The sequence below is a fragment of the Pelophylax lessonae genome (assembly GCF_965119305.1).
Source record: "Pelophylax lessonae genome assembly, chromosome: 4".
NCBI lineage: Eukaryota > Metazoa > Chordata > Amphibia > Anura > Ranidae > Pelophylax > Pelophylax lessonae.
In genome coordinates, this window is record NC_138771.1 from 596,284,978 (window position 1) to 596,304,301 (window position 19,324).

General features: G+C 43.5%; 1 protein-coding gene across 1 annotated transcript in view; it reads right to left on the minus strand.

Annotated features, from left to right (window-relative positions):
• Positions 1-2,549: 2,549 nt before the first annotated feature.
• KEAP1 (kelch like ECH associated protein 1) overlaps positions 2,550-19,324 on the minus strand; it is a 34,181-nt gene continuing 17,406 nt past the window's right edge. Inside the window, exons 3-5 of the mRNA XM_082253299.1 lie at positions 13,741-13,946; positions 6,837-7,013; positions 2,550-3,664 (exon numbers count right to left, since the gene is read on the minus strand). Of these exons, the coding sequence (XP_082109425.1) occupies positions 3,432-3,664; positions 6,837-7,013; positions 13,741-13,946 (616 nt within the window). The 3' untranslated portion in view covers positions 2,550-3,431. The remainder of the gene's footprint in view (positions 3,665-6,836; positions 7,014-13,740; positions 13,947-19,324) is intronic.

Below are 19,324 nucleotides of genomic sequence, written 5' to 3' on the forward strand. Positions count from 1 at the left end.
ATTCAGGACACCTCTGCCAGAAAAAACAAAAAACTTTTTTTTTTTAATAAAAAAAAAAATACCTCTTTTTTTTTTTTATGTGTCTCCCCCTAGCGCAATAGCGCCCCTCAGAGTACCTGCTTCTCGATCCCCACAGAGAGAGAGAGAGACCCCCAAGGCTCACCACCCGATGCAGAGAAGTTTCCAACCAACTGCAGTCAGCGTCTGTCTTTACAGACTGGAAAGATCTGTGTTCGTTTTCCCGGGTAGAAGGACGTGGCTCCGCCCCCTATGTACGCCTTCCGGCGTTCCTAGCTCTCCACGAGGTAGCTGGGCTCATCAAACATAGCCGCCCCCATACAGGAGACAATAGACTCCAAAAACATGGCGGCCGGCGTGACCTGAGGACATTCATGCACCCGGTCTACGGAAAAATGGCGGCGGACCGCCGAAATCGTTTTTCCCAGCACATCCACCTGCATCTCTGCTAAATGGCGGTTTATCGATCTGCAGGAGGTGCACTACAATTAAGGTAGAATTATACCTCCTATGTCTGCTGTAATACTACAGTCTGCTGGGTAGAGTGTTAGCTCTCAAACCAAGTCCACTTCCCACCAAACACATGCTGTATTTACAAGGGGGACTTTTAGTGTCAGACAGATACTGACCATGTATGGAGGGGCCCATAATTCATACTGCCTCATAACGAGGAAAAAAGGGAACGTTTACTCACCATACCGAACCGACAGGCACCCTCTCTTCACAATACCCTCTCCACCAGGGTGGGGGGTTGTGGACCACTCCGGACGCCTCGACTCTCTGGTTCCTGGTGTCCAAGCGAGACTTTTAACTCGCAAGGTCAGTCCCTCCAATGGGACTCCGTCGCGGCCGACCCAGCGCGGAGCTCTGGTCTGCACGCGCTCGTAGGCAGAAACCGGGGTGACCACTGGATCTCAACATCCAGCCCGTCGCCCGGCCCCGCATACTTACTTAAATGTGTCGCGGCCGACCAAGCGCAATGCAATGGTCTGCGCGCGCTCGTAGGCCGGCTGGGGTGATCACTAGTGTGGCCCAGTCCGGCGTATTTGCTTGAAGATCTCACAGGAAAAAAACACTGGAGAAAACTACCTAAAAAATATTTTTTCTAAAGAAAAAATCTTGCCAGGACCAAAAAGATCCCAGCAAGGAACTTAGGTCCTTACTCCTGACTAGACAGAAAAAAACTGATGCCTTGTAGCAGAGAGAGGGAGGATATACCCTCAGGGACTGCCCCTAAGGTGGAGCCAGAACGTTTTTTCTTTCTGCCTAGTCCTGCTCCTGCGGAGACAACATAACCCAGTTCTTGTGAATCAAGAAGACTACGTCTGTCAATGAGCGACAGAGAAATATAAATTTTGTGTACAGTATTGCATGACCGCACAATTGCCAGTTAAATTAGTGCAGTGCTTAACAGCAAAAAATGACCTGGTCATGAAGGGGGTAAAATCTCCAGGAGCTTTTTTCATCCAGGGTACCTTCAGGTCTCATCAGGGGTACCTTGGCAAAAATACCTAAAATTGCTCAAAAAGTGTATACAAGCCAGCAGGGGGAGGGGGGGGGGGGATGAAGCCTGCCACAGGCTTTCATTGTGCACCATTGCAAACCTTCTAGCCGCTGCGACCTAAAAACCAATGGAGGTCATCGGCTGATAAGGAGGACGTCAAGCGCCTGCACGGCATCCTTGTTTGCCCCTCTCCTGCCCCACTTTGTCAGCACTGCGGTCAAGATAAATGAGTGAGGGAGAGAAACTGAAGGAGAAGAGAAACAATAGAATACTAGTCAGTACCAGAGTAAAAAAGGTGTATTTGCTTTGGAAGAATAAATAACCTCTAATATTGGGGGTCCTACATGTGTGAATCTTTCTGTGTTATGTAAAACTATTTATATTTTTCTACATTTTTTCCCCCTACATTTTAGAATAGGGTACCTTGAGATTGAAATTCTGCACAAAGGGGGCCTTGACTGAAAACGGTTTGAGAAACACAGGCGTATACAAACAAAAATGAGGCATTTCATTGAATGACAGCTTTATATTGAAAACCATGTTAAATTACAAGTGAAGGTAAGAACTGTATAATATATTTGTGGTACAGAAAGTGTACCTATATACACACACATTGAATTGGGGGCAGAATTATTGCCCAACACAAAATCACATTTTTATTTCTTTTTAATCCTATACATCTGTACATCTATACACTGCATAAATATATTACAGAAAGGAGAAGGTCTTAGAGAGGCAGTCTCTTACCCTCTCATCTCTGGGAACCTGTGTTCTCAGCCTTGGCCACTACAAAAGGGGTCTCGCCCTAGTAAGGGATGGCGACACTTCAAAGCAGTCAGGGCAGAGCCAGGAAGTCTCACTTCTCGTATGCTCAAGAGATAGAGGCCTTTTTATTTGGGGGGGGGGGGGATCTAGCAAAGGCCTGCCCTGTGCTAGAGATGTGGTTGGTCTCTAGTGAAGTCTCTGGCAGACTCGTGTGACTCAGTAGTTTAATGGGCCGACTACCAGGATTCATTAATCCCATGGGCAGATTGTGCTCTAATAGTATTTTGCTGACATTTCATTATAAATATGGGCCAGGAACCAGAGAATTAAAACTGTATCAAGCCGTAAAGCAGTATTAAGCCCAAAAGCAAACATTTATTATATTGCCAACTTACCAGATCTGATGGCTGCATTAGTTTTCATTTTTAGGCTTTCCAGCTTATTTTTACATGACAAATCAACTTTGCAGAGAGGGATGGACAGCCTGGTCTTCTCCAGACTTGCCATGCCCTACCAGCTGCCATCAATCTGAGTGACATAAGTTACAAGGAAGGAGCTGGTCACAGGACAATGCAAACATTTGGCATTTGGTCCAAAAGGAGCAGTAAAAACCTTTCTACAAGCTAAAAAGCAAAATGACAGCTAGTTTATTACTTAACGTTTTGCCCTTTTCAGCTAAAACTTAAATTTGCCTTCTAGAATAAAAAATAGTTATTCATTGTTTTTTTTAAAGGAAAAAAAAACACAAAATTCACAATAAAGCAGCATGTCAAACAATAGAAAAATAAAAGATTGCACTTTATATTCTATTTATAGGTTCCAACCCCCCCCCCCCCCCCGAGAATTAGTTAATTCAATTTCTACCTACTAATGCGGCCAAATTCACAAGTTTACAATAAAAAGATCTTTGAATTTATATTAATAAAAATGTATACAATTTTAATGGCAAGCATAAAAAGCTGCCAGTAATGTATATTTTATTCAATAGTGTCCTTGTTAGCAAGAGTAGGTATATTACATTTCCATGGCACTAGATCTTTCCTTAGTTTATAATGGTTCCTGTAAAGGCATTATTTTCATAGTGAAAAAATGAGCCAGTTCATCTCTGTAATACTGCGCTGCTTCAGACAAGTTTCGTCATACGTCATTTCTTGCAGAGCGAGGAGAAGAAGCAATTCTCTCGCTGTTTTTCAGGTGGTTTCCCCTCCTGCTTCTCAGGTAGGATTCCCTCACACGGATTTCTGCGGCAAGGCTCCATGGTGACCGCCACACCTACACCGCTTCGTCCTGACAACATTTGTGTCACTTCTGTCCATGAATCCTGATCGGGATCATAACATTCCACACTGTCCAAAAATGTGGTCCCGTCATATCCACCTGTAAGATAGGTAAACCGATGGATTTAAATCTCAATATCATTACTGGGCTTTCAAACATCAGCATGACTGCCTGAGAACTAGCATTCTTGAAAAGAGAGTTCAACAATTTCTACTATTATTCTCTCATGACAAAGTCCCCCTAAAGAGGAAGTAAACTCTTAACTATGTATTTTCTTTTTTCCCACTGCAAAGTAAATGCATAATGTGCTAGTATGCATCACATACTAGCACATTATGTGACACTTACCTGCAACAAATCCCGCGTTGTCCCTGCTGCCGGCCACATTTATGTCCACCCGTCTTCCTTCTGGGTCTGCGGACTGTGGCTGTATTACTAGCCGGAGCCGTGTGACGTCAGTCCCGCGCATGCACATGCAGCCGTTTCTTCAGAGCACATGCGCCGATGACGTCATCGGCTGCATGCAATGTAAATATCTCCTAAACGGTGCAAGTTTAGGAGATATTTACAGCACCTATAGGTAAGCCTTAACCACTTAAGCCCCGGAGGATTTGGCTGCTCAAAGACAGGGCCCATTTTGCGATTCGGCACTGCGTGACTTTAACAGACAATTGCGCGGTCGTGCGATGCTGTACCCAAATTAAATTTACGTCCTTTTTTCCCCACAAACAGAGCTTTCTTTTGGTGGTATTTGATCACCTGTGCGATTTTTATTTTTTGCGCTATAAACAAAAAAAGAGCGGCAATTTTGAAAAAATAATATTTTTCAAATTTTTTTATATGAAATTCCCCCAAAAAAAAAAAAAAAAAATCAAAATTTTATAAAATTTTAGGCCAATTTGTTTTCTGCTACATATTTTTGGTAAAAAATTGCAATAAGCGTATTTTGATTGGTTTGTGCAAAAGTTATTGCGTTTACTAACTACGGGAAAGATTTATGTCATTTTTAGTGGTTTTTTTTTTTTCAACTAGTAATGGCGGCGATCTGCTATTTTTTTTGCGGGACTGCGACATTGCGGCGGACAGATCGGACCCCTGACTAACATTTGACACTTTTGGGGGTACCAGTGACATTACTACAGTAATCAGTGCTATATATATGCACGGTTACTGTAAAAATGACACTGGCAGGGAAGGGGTTAACTTTATTAGTGATCAAGGAGCTAAAAGTGTGTCCCTAGGGGCGTGATTCTAACTGTCAAGGGGCGTGGCTAGTGATGTAACCACAGAGACATACGATCCTACCTAGCAGGATCGTATGATCTCTGCAGTTACACCAGGGAGAATGACAGGCGGCTTTGTTTACATTAGCCACCTGCCTTTCTCCCTCTCCAGCGGGAGATCGCGAGTGACCAGCGGACATCGGAGCCGCCGGTCACTCGCGCGGGGATGGCCGTGAACGAGAAAGGACGGCGCGCGCTCGCACCTTACAGGCTCCTAGTACTACGTCGCTTTGCCCAGGAGGGGCTGACTGCCGCAGTAAATATACTGTGGGCGGTCGGCAAGTGGTTAATTTAGGCTTACCTATAGGTAAAAGTCATTAAAGTGGGTTTACAACCACTTTAAAGAAACTGCAGCAGGTGTTAAGACCCCGTACCTTATAAACCTTCTTGTCATGGCCCAATTCTTGGGTTATTGACAGGCAAAGCTCCAACACTTCCAAATAGAGTTAGAGCTACCTTCAAAGTCCGGTCACCCCACACACACCATGATGGGTAACCACACTGGCCAATAGGAGATTCAGCCATAACAAGAGGGTTTTGTAAATTGCTATAGGTAGGTGTTTGTACCGGTTGCAAAGTATTTTCCCTCTTTAGCGACTGCCCCACCTACATCTACCTCCACAGGGTGGCCGCTGTGCGCTGGAACACGTTTCTGGTACGTGATCAATGCTTCCAGGTAAGGCGCAGTCCTACCTGTGCTGTGATTCGTTACAGCAAAAGCTGATCAGCGGATGCCAGCCAATGATTAACTGCCCGCTGATTGGCCCTGTCCTTCATGGACAAAACAGAGCTTTGTACTCTGACAAATAATCTTGCTGGTTTTTCTTTTCTATTCCCTGCAAAGCAGTGAAAAAACACAACAAGATCATTTCATAAAAGCAGCACATATTACACACACTACACATTGTTAGGGACACAGTTAACCCCATGATCGCCCTAGATGTTAACCCCCCTTCTCAGCCAGTGTCATTAGTACAGTGGCAGTGTATAGTATTAGCACTGATCACTGTATTAGTTCCACTATTGAGGTCAGTGACAGTGTAGATTAGATTGCCTGCTGCAATATCAAAGTCCCACTAGAATTCACCCATTCCCGCCATTACTAGTATAGAATAAAAGTTCCTATATATATATATATATATATATATATATATATATATATATATATATATATATATATATATATATATATATATATATATATATATATATATACATATACACACACACACACACACACACATTATATATACACATACATATATATATATATATATATATATATATATATATATATATATATATATATATATATATATATATATATATATATATATATACATACATATATACACACACACACACATTATATATACACATACACACAATTATTATATATATATATATATATATATATATATATATATATACATACACACACATACACACATATACACACATACATACACACACCATAGTTTGTAGATGCTATAACTTTCACGCAAATCAAATATACACCTATTGGGATTTTTTTTGTACCAAAGACATGTACAAGAAAACATTTTGGCCTAAATTCATTAAGAAATTAGATTTTTTAAAATGTATTATATATTTTATAGCAAAAAAGTAAAAATAGTTTTTTTTTTCTACATTTTCGATCATTTTTCATTTCTAGAATAAAAAACCACTGTGGTAATCAAATGTCACCAAAAGAAAGCTCTGTTTGTGTGAAAAAATATAGAAATATAGTATAAAAAGTATGAATTTAATTTGGGTACAGTGTTGCACTACTGCACAATTGTCAGTGTAAAATAGCAAAAAATGGCCTGGTCATGAAGAGGGGTAAAATCGCGGAGGCCAAGTGTGTGTTGAAAGTACAGCTTTCTCTTACAATTGTCCTATCAGTGTTCAGTGTAAATGTTCATGTAAAAGGGTAAATTGAGCTAAATGCACAAAAAGCAGGCATGCACAGGTTTACAGTCTGTTACCTAATACATAGATCTTTCCCTGGTGAACGGTGACTCCAAGTGCGCTTCTGCGGTGTGACATAGGCGCCACGAAGGTCCAAGAGTTTTTCTCCACATCGTATTTCTCCACACTGTTCAGCTGGTCTCTACCATCATAACCCCCCATGGCATACACGCTGGTGTCTAGAGCACAGGCCCCTGTAAATGTAAAACCGGTATTAAGGTAAAGATATCCACAAAAACTGCCAAGGACTGGTTGGTTGGACAGATTCTTCCACTTGCTGGAAGATTTATCTCGATACATGACCATTTAACTTGAAAGGTTATAAAAAGACCATTTGGAATAAGCTGGCAATTCTGAAAGCCCTCTACTGTTCAGACATACAACCCATCAGGCTAAAACTGCTACCATCAGAGTAGTCCAATATACCACTTACTAGAACATGTCCAAAGAATTTTCTATAAAATCTTCTGAAAATCATTTTTCATTAAAGTGCAACTAAAAGCAAAAGGGTTTTGGCCATTTTGGATAGAGGAAGGGGAGGCTATAACCTTTTTTTCCTTCCGTCTCTCATTGAGGAGATTTTCCTTCACTTCCTGTCCCATAGCCAAAAGCCAAAAGCCTAAATATGGGGGTACAGCCCACCAGTAAGGTGACACAGCGGTTATATAATGGCAAACATGGCTTTCAATATAGGGCTACAGAAATACATTTATTGTCAAATATCAAAAAAAAAAAAAAAAAAAAAAGAAAGGAAGAAGAAGGAAGGAAGGAGGAGGGGGGAGGAAGAAAGAAGAGGATGATATCAAAAATACTTAATTTTACTACTTCACGGTACTATCACACCACAACCCCATCAAGGGAATTAAAAACAATGTTACTAATAAATATCCGGACGTCTTCTCATACGTGTCATGCAATCCAACCGCAGACAATCGCCCATATTTAGTACCAAAAATGTAAAGGCTAGAATCTATGGCACATATAGGCCCCAGGGGGTCAAAGGCTATGTCCCCATAAAAAGCACAAAACATGGGTCAAAAGGGTGGATAAAAAAAGGGTGGAAGAAAATATCCTTCAAGCTGTAATGGGCAGATGTAGAGACGTGACGTGACGTCTGGAAGACCATGCCCCCCTCTGGCTTTTTAACCGAGTGGGAGATTCACTGAACCACGCTTTTGCGAGTGTTCCCGCGGCAGTTCCTGGTAATCGAAGGCTGACCTGCATGTGATTGGAGCTAGAGCAAGAAAGCAGTGGATTCCATCAGGCGATTAATGCAATTGTTGCAGCGGCATCTCAATAAAGGTGAATCCATGAGGGAGAGATAAGATCTTCTCGCTCCATATAAACTGGATATTTAGATTCTAAGCAGTGACAACCCGTATCTCCTTGTGGATCTGTAGGAAGGCTGTAGTATCAGGCTGTTTAGCACTGCTGATACCAGTGAGTAGCTGATGATAGGATGCTGGGGTATTTTACTTGACATGCCATTTGAATTGCCATATAACACAGGTTACTAATGCCTCGTTTCCATTGAGCGGATCGGTTCGGGTCGGTTCGGTACGGTACGCTAATTTGAGTGTTTCCATTATGAAAGTGGCCCATACAACCGAACCAAACCGCACCATTCCTGGTCCTGCTTCAGATGTAGGGCCATAGGAAATGGTACGGTACGGTTAGGGCGGAGCTACTGGCGTCACACGATAGAGTCCTCTGATTGGCGGACAGGAAACCATCAATGCTCACGTCAAATGAAAGAGCAAAACAAACCCCTCATTTGGTGTAAACCCCACATGGTCCCTGGTGGCCCGACTTGCAGTGGAAACGCTCACCTGAATAGACCGGACCATTCTAACCCTTCCAAACTGTACCGACCCGAACCGTTCCGCTCAGTGGAAACGAGGCATAACTGTCTGTGATACTGGTGTCCTCCAAGTTGGAGTTCAGCGCAATTTGCTATTGCTGTACATCCATATCTTGCTTTTCGATTATCCCTGACCACTACCACAGTGTGCTGTTCAGTCCAATCGTGACCAATAAAAATTAGCACATTGACCATATGCCCCCCCAGCATTGCTATATCCTCAGGCCCTACCGGGGATGAAGATATACCCATTAGCCCAATAGAGGGAGGGAGTATATGGAAATACCCCTATAGATATTTATAGGTATTTAAGTAATTACTGCATTTATCTTCTATTTATTTACCCTCTTCCAGTTCCAACAATTTTAATTCTTCATCCCTTCCCATATGATTCATTTAGTATACGATTACTATTCTCTATCAGATTGATGCCTATTGAAACATACACTTATATACTATACTAGATGGCCTATACATATATTATGGGATAGATAGGAGATAAGAGAACGAGAGAGAGAGAGAGAGTGAACAAGAGAGAGAGAGTGAACGAGAGAGAGAGAGAGAGAGTGAACGAGAGAGAGAGAGAGAGAGTGAACGAGAGAGAGAGAGAGAGTGAACGAGAGAGAGAGAGAGAGAGTGAACGAGAGAGAGAGAGAGAGAGTGAACGAGAGAGAGAGAGAGTGAACGAGAGAGAACGAGTGAACGAGAGAGAACGAGTGAACGAGAGAGAACGAGAGAGAGAACGAGAGAGAGAACGAGAGAGAGAACGAGAGAGAGAACGAGAGAGAACGAGAGAGAGAGAACGAGAGAGAACGAGAGAGAGAGAACGAGAGAGAGAGAACGAGAGAGAGAGAAAACGAGAGAGAGAGAGAGCGCGAGAGAACGAGAGAGAGCGAGAGAACGAGAGAGAGCGAGAGAGAGAGAGAGAGAGAGCGAGAGAGAGAGCGCGAGAGAGAGAGAGAGAGAGAGAGAGAGAGAGAGCGCGCGCGCGCGCGCGCGCGAGAGAGAGAGAGAGAGAGAGAACGAGAGAGAGAGAGAGAGAGAGAGAGAGAACGAGAGAGAGAACGAGAGAGAGAGAGAGAACGAGAGAGAGAGAGAGAGAACGAGAGAGAGAGAGAACGAGAGAGAGAGAGAGAGAGATAGAGAGAACGAGAGAGAGAGATAGAGAGAACGAGAGAGAGAGAGGAAGGAATTAGGTTTGTTTTAGTAGTACAGTAATGTTTTTTATTTATCCCGCACTTATATCTGTGAACACAAGATGGCGCTATTATAAACAATGCATGTAATTTACATCCCTGTGCGTTACCACACTTTAAGTATACTTGGTATGTTGTCATTTTTAGATTTATTGGGGTCCCTCCCCCCTTTGCTTTTATCCGTTTTATGCTATGGGATTCTGTAATGAGCAGTAGTATGCTAGCTGCCATTAGGTGTTATTATCACCTTCCTTTACCATACTATAAGTGGTTGGTGGGGGGGTGCCACAAGTAAATGTGCGCCCGCATTTCCCTCTGAGAGCCCATGGCAGGCTACAACACTATGGTGCCCGGATAATTTTTAATCATTTACTTCACAAGCTCAGTTGGTCCACAAGAAAATGGTTCTCCATGAGAAACATGCGGGCTACAATAAAATGGCACCCAGATGAATTTTAAATTATAACCTACTATAAAAGCACCTAGTATGTCATTGGGCCCCTATTCTGCTTGATAAAGTCACATGGAGTGTGACAAAACTAGTGGGGCAGGGCCTGGTGATTTCAGTGCGCTCTCAAAAGGAAGATTGCACCCAGTTTAGTGGTTGCCATTACTAAAGCCAAGCGATCCTTATTGTGCCATGCATGCCATCTGAGTGCACCAGAGTTAGTGCACTGGAAAATGGGAGCTGTCATTTCTTATGGTTTTTATTAAAGTAGTTTTAAACGGTTCAGCACTATGTCAGTTTTCTGATTTCTTTACGAGTACTACTGATAAGGATCATCGCAGGAGAATCGCAGAGGTTTCTTTAGCCCCTTAAAGGGGAAAATGCACATTGACCTGTTTAAGGTCAGTAATGGAGGTGAGTGCATAGTTTGGAAGGTGTCGGGCACTGGAAATTGCCGTGAACTCGCCGTGTTTGGAGGAAGAAAAATGCTGACTATGGCCCTAAGAACACCATCCCTACAGTCAAGCACAGAAGTGGAAACACAATGCTTTGGGGTTGTTTATCTGCTAAAGGTACAGGCCGACTTTGCTGCATTGAGGGGCCAATGGACGGGGCCATGTATTGTAAAATCTTGGATGAGAACCTTCTTCCCTCAGCCAGAACACTGAAGATGGGTCGTGGATGGGTTTTCCAGCATGGCTAAGACCCAAACCATACCGCCAAGGCAACAAAGGAGTGGCTCAAGAAGAAGCACATTAAGGTCATACAGTGGCCTAGTCTGTCTCTAGACCTTAATACTGTAAAAAAAAATGTATGGAGGGAGCTGAAACTTCAAGTTGCCAAAGAACAGCCAAAAAACCTTAAGGATTTAGAGAAGATCTGTAAAGAAGAGTGGACCAAAACCCCTCCTGAGATGTGTGCAAACCTGGTCACCACCTACAAGAAACGTCTTACCTCTCTGCTTGCCAACAAGGGTTTCTCCACCAACTACTAAGTCATGTTTTGCTTGGGGATCAAATACTTATTTTGCCCACTGAACTGCAACTTAATTTACAGCATTTGTTTTGTCTTTTTTTTCCTGGATTTTTGGTTGATATTCTGTATCTATTATTTAAAATACACTGATGATAAAAATTATAGACCCTTCATTTCTTTGTAAGTGGGAAAAATTAAAAAATTAGCAGGGGATCAAATAATTATTTTCCCCACTGTATATGACAAGACATCTGGACGTTTATTAGTGACATTGTTTTTAATTCACTTGGTGATGGGAATGTGGTGTGATGGTACCGTGTAGTAGTAACACGGAGTATTTTTGATATGTGGATTTACTCTTTATTGACAATAAATTACATTTTCTAGCCCTATATTGAAAGCCTTGTTTGCCATTATATAACCACTGTATCACCTTACCGGTGGGCTGTACCCCCCCCCCCCCCCCAGGGTTAAGGTGGTTCTTTTTTTTCTTTTTTTGTATAGGTTTATAAACATAGCAACATAGAAACGTGACTGTAGAAAGGAAAAAAAAAAAAAAAGTCCAAGACGTGGACCACTGGGCCTGTCTATTTTTCTTTAAACCTAACTGCTTCCCACCTACTGTATTGTAAAAATGACGGTCGGGCAGGATCGCTCTTGTTCTGGGAGGATGTCATATGATGTCCTTCCATTCTTGGCGTGCAGCGATGTGATCGGTAGTGCGCTGAGTCTGATCGCGGTAAAGAACCAATGATGTAGGCTTTTTACTATGTGATCAGCTCTGTCCAGTCACAGCTGATCACATGTAAACAAATGCCGATTATCTGCATTTCCTTTACTCAGCGCTGTCAGTGTCTGAAGAAATGAAAGCCGATAACCGGCTTTCCTGTGGTGACAGGGGCATTTACACTGAAAATCAGTGCTGCATATCTCAGTGCAGCCTCACCAGGATCCATTGGTGCAGCCTCCTCAGTGCACGTCAGTGAAGAAAAACAAATTACTTATTTGCAAACTTTTACAACAGATTCTTCAAATTTTTCGGACTTTTTTCGCAAAAAATAAAAACCCACTGGTGATAAAATACCACCAAAGAAAGCTTTATCTGTTTAAAAAAAAAAAAAAAGTTAAAAAAAATGTAATTTGTGTGCAGTGTTGCATGACCACCAAATTGTCAATCAAAGTGCGACAGCACTGAAGGCTGGAAATTGGCCTGGGCAGGAAGAGGGAGAAAGTGCCGGATATGGAAGTGGTTAAACATGTTTTTAACAATTTTGAGTGTAGAGTGTAGATCTATATTTGTCCCAAGCATCTTTGAAGTAATTTATTGTTGTCCTACTCCAAGCATCAACTACCCTTTCAGTAACGCTTGGTTCACATCTATGCAGATGGCTGCAGGTGCAGGAATCGCAGCTATTACCGCACCTGCAACTACTTGCAGAAAAAATGCGCTGCTCTGCAGAGATGCCCGGGGCTGCCATTCATTCTTAATGGCACCCCAAGCATCTCAATCTGCAGCGCCTTTGTCGGTACAGGAACAGCAGGTAAATCATATGCTACAAAAGCAGCATGTGATTTGCCTGCAGCCACATTTTTTAAGAAGGTGCAGGCACATTTTTTTTGCAGGAAATGCAGGCACGGCAGTTCATTCAGATGAATGGGCTGCTGTGCATGCGCAAACACGGGCCGCAAGAACGCAGAGTAAAAAAATGACTTTATAAAATTTGTTTTGAACTTTCCTCCTGCTAATTTGACGTCATGTCTTCGTGTTCTTGATCTTGGCTTCATATTGAAAATCCTGAGGTCTCTTCTGATAGGTTTCATCTATCGTCTCTGGACTTGTTCTATTGTATCAATATCTTTTTTGTAAGGGAGGTGTCCAGAACTGGACACACTATTCTAAGTAAAGTCTCACTAAAGATCTATATAGGGGAATCAGACCATCCTTCCTCCAGCTGGTTAGGATCCCTCTAGTGATGTATGCTAGAATTATATTCGCTTTTTTCTTCTGTCTGGTCACGCTGTATATAAAACATTTTTAATACGAATAATAAAAATGAAAAAAAAAAAAACACAATAAAAACAATGGCCAAAAAAGAAACTCAGAGCATGAAAATTGAAGTGGTTCCTGTGTGGTCAGTGGAAAAGTGCACCTTTACATTGGGGGTCAATGTATGGTCATTTACACTGGTAGCCATTGTAGTGTTTTCATTACTTTGGTAGTGGGAAGTGCCCACTTACATTGGGGTTAGTAGAGAGGTGCTCACTTGCATTGGTGGCAATTGGGAGCTGTCTCTCCCATTGGTTAGTGAGGGAAGCCCCCTTACATTGGGGGTCAGTGGGAGAAGACCACCCTTTCACATTACTGAAAAGATCAGTGGTGTAAGTTAGAGCTTTCCCTCATCAAATGGGAAGATGGGAGAAGAGCATTACTCAGCACTTACCTGCACCGCTGCGTACAACATTCATAGCCGCAATATCCCGCCACTCATCTGTTTCAGGGTAATAGCATTCGGCTGAGTTCAGTCTATTCGTCCCATCAAAGCCACCCACTGCATAAAGGAGCCGATTGAGGACTGCCACACCCACTCCAATCCGACGTGTCTTCATTGGAGCTACGAGCTGCCACTCATCCTTTTCAGGGTCATACCTGGGATGGAGAAAAAAAAGAGAAAGCTCTTCTGTGAAACGCGTTAAATCATAGCAAGAGAATGGAAAGTCCCAGAAGCCTGGAGGACAAAGAAAAAAACTAAACAAAATCTGGTATCTTGCAGCATCATCTTTTATTGCTTTAATGAAAGTTTATAACGGTGACACTTTTGGACTTTAGTTTTTGCAGAGTCCCTGGAGGCCTAATACTGTTTGATTACACACAGGTGACTGAGGTGTTCATGCAGGATGGATTTCTAAACAACCAATACAAGCCTGACAGGGGTTCTAACTATTTTCTACCTCGATATATTAAAATAAAAAAATTAATAAAAAAAATAAAAAAACACCACCACCACCTTTACATATGTCTGTCAATTAACAAACCGAACTACTGAGACTCGGGCCGGCCATGCATGGATTGAAATTCACCCAGGTCAGCAGGAATCAGACAAATTTTGTTATCCATGTATGGGCAGGGAGGGTTTACATCCACCGATCAACTTTTGTACAACCATCCTTGTTGGGTTTTCCCTGCTCGATCAGTGCCGCTGGCTATAGCCTGCAATGCTAATCAGTGTATTCTGAAATCTCCCCACTGTCAGAATACAATAACTCAGCGAGGAGGATTTAATGTGGAGGGGGGGGGAAATTAGTCTTTTTGTTCAACCCCTTGGCTGAGCAAAAGAAAAACTGACTCGTGTATGGGCTGCTCTACAAAGTCAGCCAGCTCCATTCAGTAGTGTTTTCCCTTTTCCCACAACATGTGTCTGTATCCTTTCTCAAGCTCATTACAAAGATCACTTCCCAATTGCTTTCTTATTTTGCAATGTAAGAAAAAAAAAAAAATGAATTAGAGAAGGGTGATGCCACCATTTGGCTTTGTAATTGTTGCAGCAGTTAAATTAAACTGGGAATCCTGGAGGGAATATTTTGCCACTGGGAGCAGGGTAAAAATCTAGCATGTATTTCGAGTTTGCAAGCAGCACAATAAGCTAAAATATCAATTTAGGGCTTTGTTAGCCTGTAAAGCTCACCCCTAGGATGTAGCAGGCACAAAAAAACTAAAACTAAATGTAATTTCTAAATGCATGCAGTGTATGTTCCCAAATTTGACCAGATATCCTCTTACAGTCCCCTGCACAGCAGAGCTGAAGAGTGAGCGGAAAATGGCAATCAGTTCATGTGCTGACCAGCCGCACACCGAGAAGAGCGGGGGATGATCTCTGTGCTGCTTCTCCTTTTACCGTCCAGGACACGTCCATGACAAAATCTAAGCAGACTGGAGAAGGGGGGTACTCACATAGGAGATTCCTTACCTCTGTTAATCAGAGAATGGAAAGGCAAAGGTTTCTTAAAAATGAATTGAAAGATAAATTAAAAGCAGAGTTCCACCCTGAAAATTTTTTTTTAGATAAAAAATCCCCCCCCCCCGGACAGTCAGGGGTAGTGAATTTAGGCTGCATTCACGTCAGCTTATAATCGCGGGCAGAACCGCCGCGGTTCCGCCCGCGATTCGGAGATTTATTGCAAATCGCGGGACGCCTAGCGTTGCCCGTTGATTTGCAATAGCCCCCCAAACGCCGAGCGATGTTGCCGCGATTTACGCCCGCCGAATCGCGGCAACATCGCGCAAACAAAATCGCGGGACGCCATACGCTCCAAAGAAGCTCTTGTACTTTTTTGGAGCGTATTGCGTCCCGCGATTTTGTTTGCGCGATGTTGCCGCGATTCGGCGGGCGTAAATCGCGGCAACATCGCTCGGCGTTTGGGGGGCTATTGCAAATCAACGGGCAACGCTAGGCGTCCCGCGATTTGCAATAAATCTCCGAATCGCGGGCGGAACCGCGGCGGTTCTGCCCGCGATTATAAGCTGACATGTGAATGCAGCCTAAAGCAACGATAGCCTCTGAACTGTCCCCTGTTTCACTTACATTTTAGAATAAATATTTACCTTGAAAATGTCTTGTCCAGTGCTGCCATTTCAGGTGCGGGCAGCTGAAGCCGGAGCGTCCTCTTCGGTGACGTCGGAGTCCCAGAATGCCCCGCTCGTCACTTTCGGTGCAGGCACGTCATCCCTGCACAGCTTCTGGGCATGCCCAGAAGCTGTTCAGCAGGGAATGACGCGCCTGCATCGAAGTGACGAGCGGGGCCAGTGCAGGCGCATTGATTCCTGGGAGCGATGATGTTCATCTCCCAGGAGTCAATGCAAGCAGAAAGTGACGGCGCAAGCCACGGCCGCAGAGGGAGGAAGAGGAAGTAAGGTAAGTATATTTTCTTTAAAAACAAGGTAAGTGAATAAAAAAAAATTGAATTACCCAATTGTTTTTCAGGTAATTTAGAGCAAGCGGACAGGGAAAAGTTAATTTTGAGGGTGGAACTCCACTTTAAGTTTCCGCCAACAACCAAGACCTCTGAAATAAGTGTGTTTAGAAGCACATTCTTGGTCCAGAGCGTACCCAGTAAAGATTGACCAGTAGCTTTGACAACCCAGAAGTTTGACGTTGAAAACAATGGGGGAAGGGAAAAGGTAACAATTTTTTTTTTTTTTTAAATGCTGGGACATCACTGCTAGAACCGCCAAGGTGGTTCAAGCATCTGCAAAGGTCAAAAGATGGGTTGTCCCTTCATGCTGGGGAGGGCTTGTGGTAGATATAGAAGCAGTCTTAAGAGGCCTCGAATTGGAAGCAGAGGGTGTGCTGATACAAAAAGGATGTATCTTAGCAGAGACAGATAAAGATGACCTAGTAGTCACTTCTGCTGAGGAAGTTGAGTACACCTGCCTCCAATAAGCATCCTTGATAATAATGACCGGTTGAACCAAAGGGACGTTCCTCAACAGGAAGGAAGGAAGAATGATAATAATGACCGGTTGAACCAAAAGGGACGTTCCTCAACAGGAAGGAAGGAAGGAAGAAAGAAATTACAGCCAGAATAAAGCAGAACCCACTGAAGAAAGTGTTCTAAAAAGGGTCTCCAACTGTCTAAATCAGTGGGGTCCCTGAATGCCGGGTTGTGATCCAATGTAAAAGGTGGTTGCCTTGCTAAGGCAGTTGAAACGGACCACTTTTACACAAAGCCCTCACTAAACTGATACAAAGATTGTAAACACTTGGTGGTGCAGATAGCCTATTAGGGAGTTTAAGTTAACAATGGACTGCAACCACTCAGGGAAAAGCTCATTAAAAAGGGGTTTGAGTGATTCAGAAACAGACAGGGTTTCAGCGGTTGATGGCTTACCCACGGTTATAGCCACTGAATAATCAGATGAAGCAGAAAATCTGTAGGGAAGGGCGCGGTGATGCACCTGTGTCAGAAAATAACTGGGAAATTCAGGCCATGAACGTCCTGCATGACCATGGTAAAAAACCTCAGCCGAGAAGGAAGAGGACCCAGCCACACCCAAGAGACCCAAAGAGGACTTTAACGAGCAGCTGGACTACACGCTACAGATATCACCACTATCAAGAGGGGAAAGCAGTCGTGACCCAATGGTGGACAATGTGCTGGGGGCCAATGTTGGACAATGTGCTGTGAGCACCCCCGGGCACCCCCCCCCCCCAAGTTTCTAGAATCAGACATGGAGATGCAGCAGTGTAGTAAGCAACATGCAAGCTCAAGGTCTCAGTCAAGGTTTCCTAGACAGCAGATGAAGCTTCATGACCAGAAAGTCAGGCAGCTGAAGGTGACCCAAGTCATGGTTGGCAGGCAGCAAGAACAGACTGAAGATTGAAGTTCCATGTGGCTCTGTGCAGCAGCAATAGCATCAGAAAAGATGCTTCCTCAATGCTGCAAAGCGAGTGGAAAGCCAGGGAATAATTGCACCCAGCGACCAATAAAACTGAAGGAGCTCCCGTAACCCAGCTCAAATGGCCTAAATACTAAGTGAACCTTCATAGAAAAGGCAAGTGCAAAGGTAATGCTAGCAACTTCCAGGACACGGAAAGCACTTCAAAGCTACCTTAGCCAGAGCAGCCCATGAGAAGCCCATTGCTCTCCAGGTTCACTCAGCAATACACAACACAAGTCCACCAGGGTCCAGCTGTGACAAAGTCCAAATGCCAGGCTGTGAATAACTGCGAATTGGCAACAGCAGAGCTGAAGAGAAGAAATCTGTCCTCCAAAGACACTGCCAAAAAAACTAAACATGCTGGTTATACAGGATTTTGTTTAGCAGTGTCCAATTCTTCGATAGGCGGCTGTATAACTCAAGGTTCAAAGGATAAGTTCACTTAAAAAAAAAGGTAAAAAAATGTGCATTCATTATTTTTTGTAGGAGCCTGGAAAAAGCATTGAACCAGCGATCACTGATGCCATGCAGGATTCCTGCACACTGTCCATGTATCTGTGTGCCCGTATATCCCGTACGGGTAAGCCGATACTCCCTGACAGGAACACTCAATGAACTACCACAGCACTGTGGTAGTTCATTGAGAACTACAAGCCGACAGCTGCTAAGGATGTTGGGACTTGTAGTTCATTCAGACACACAGAGCTGTGTGTCTGAATAATCCTGTCGTGTAGGCGGAGCCCTGCACAACCACGCTGTTTTCAAAACAGCGACAGCGAGTACGGGAAACTTCTCTCCGTATTCCTGCCACAGGAAGGGGGGCCAGCGGGCGGCAGCTGCAGCACTGGGAACAGGTTACATGATCCAGCCTAAAAACGGGTGGATCATGTAGCATGTTCCCAAAGGTGAACTTAAATCGTTCTGGAGTAGACTTACAAAAACTGGAGAGTGCAAGTTCTGGTGCAGCTCTGCATAGATGGCACCTCAATCCATGCACCAGCTTCCAGGTTTTTTTGTCAAAGCTTAACTGAGCAAGCTGATTGGCTACCATGCAGAGCTGCACTAGATTTTGCACTCTCCAGTTTAAGTAAATCTACCCCACTGTGTCCCTCAATGGACAAAAAAGATAAAGTATAGTAGAGGAGATGTCTGCATTGTGAATTCAGCCACACAGATTCACACCTATGCGATTCGATTCATGTTCGAACTGTCAGTTTGCACTGCGATATGCAAACTGATCTGGGGGTGTCGTTAACTTCATATTGACACCCCCCGCGATTTGCATATGGCAGTGTAAACTGAGTGCGATGCGGGAACCCACAGTGGATTCACAGGGTTCCCGCACCGCATGTGTGAACCAACACTCAGGATTACAGAAATTTTTTTTCCTTCAATAGACCATTTGTTTTTATCCTATTTTTAGCTATAGTCCTAGATTAATCTGTGAATTTCCAATCTATGATGATCATATCAGCCCTGTGACCAATCCTGATAATGTTTGGGGATGCCAGAACAGACTAACGATTAACAAGACAAGCTGTGCCAGGGAAAATGTGGGAGACTAAAGAGCAAAGGGCACAATAACACCA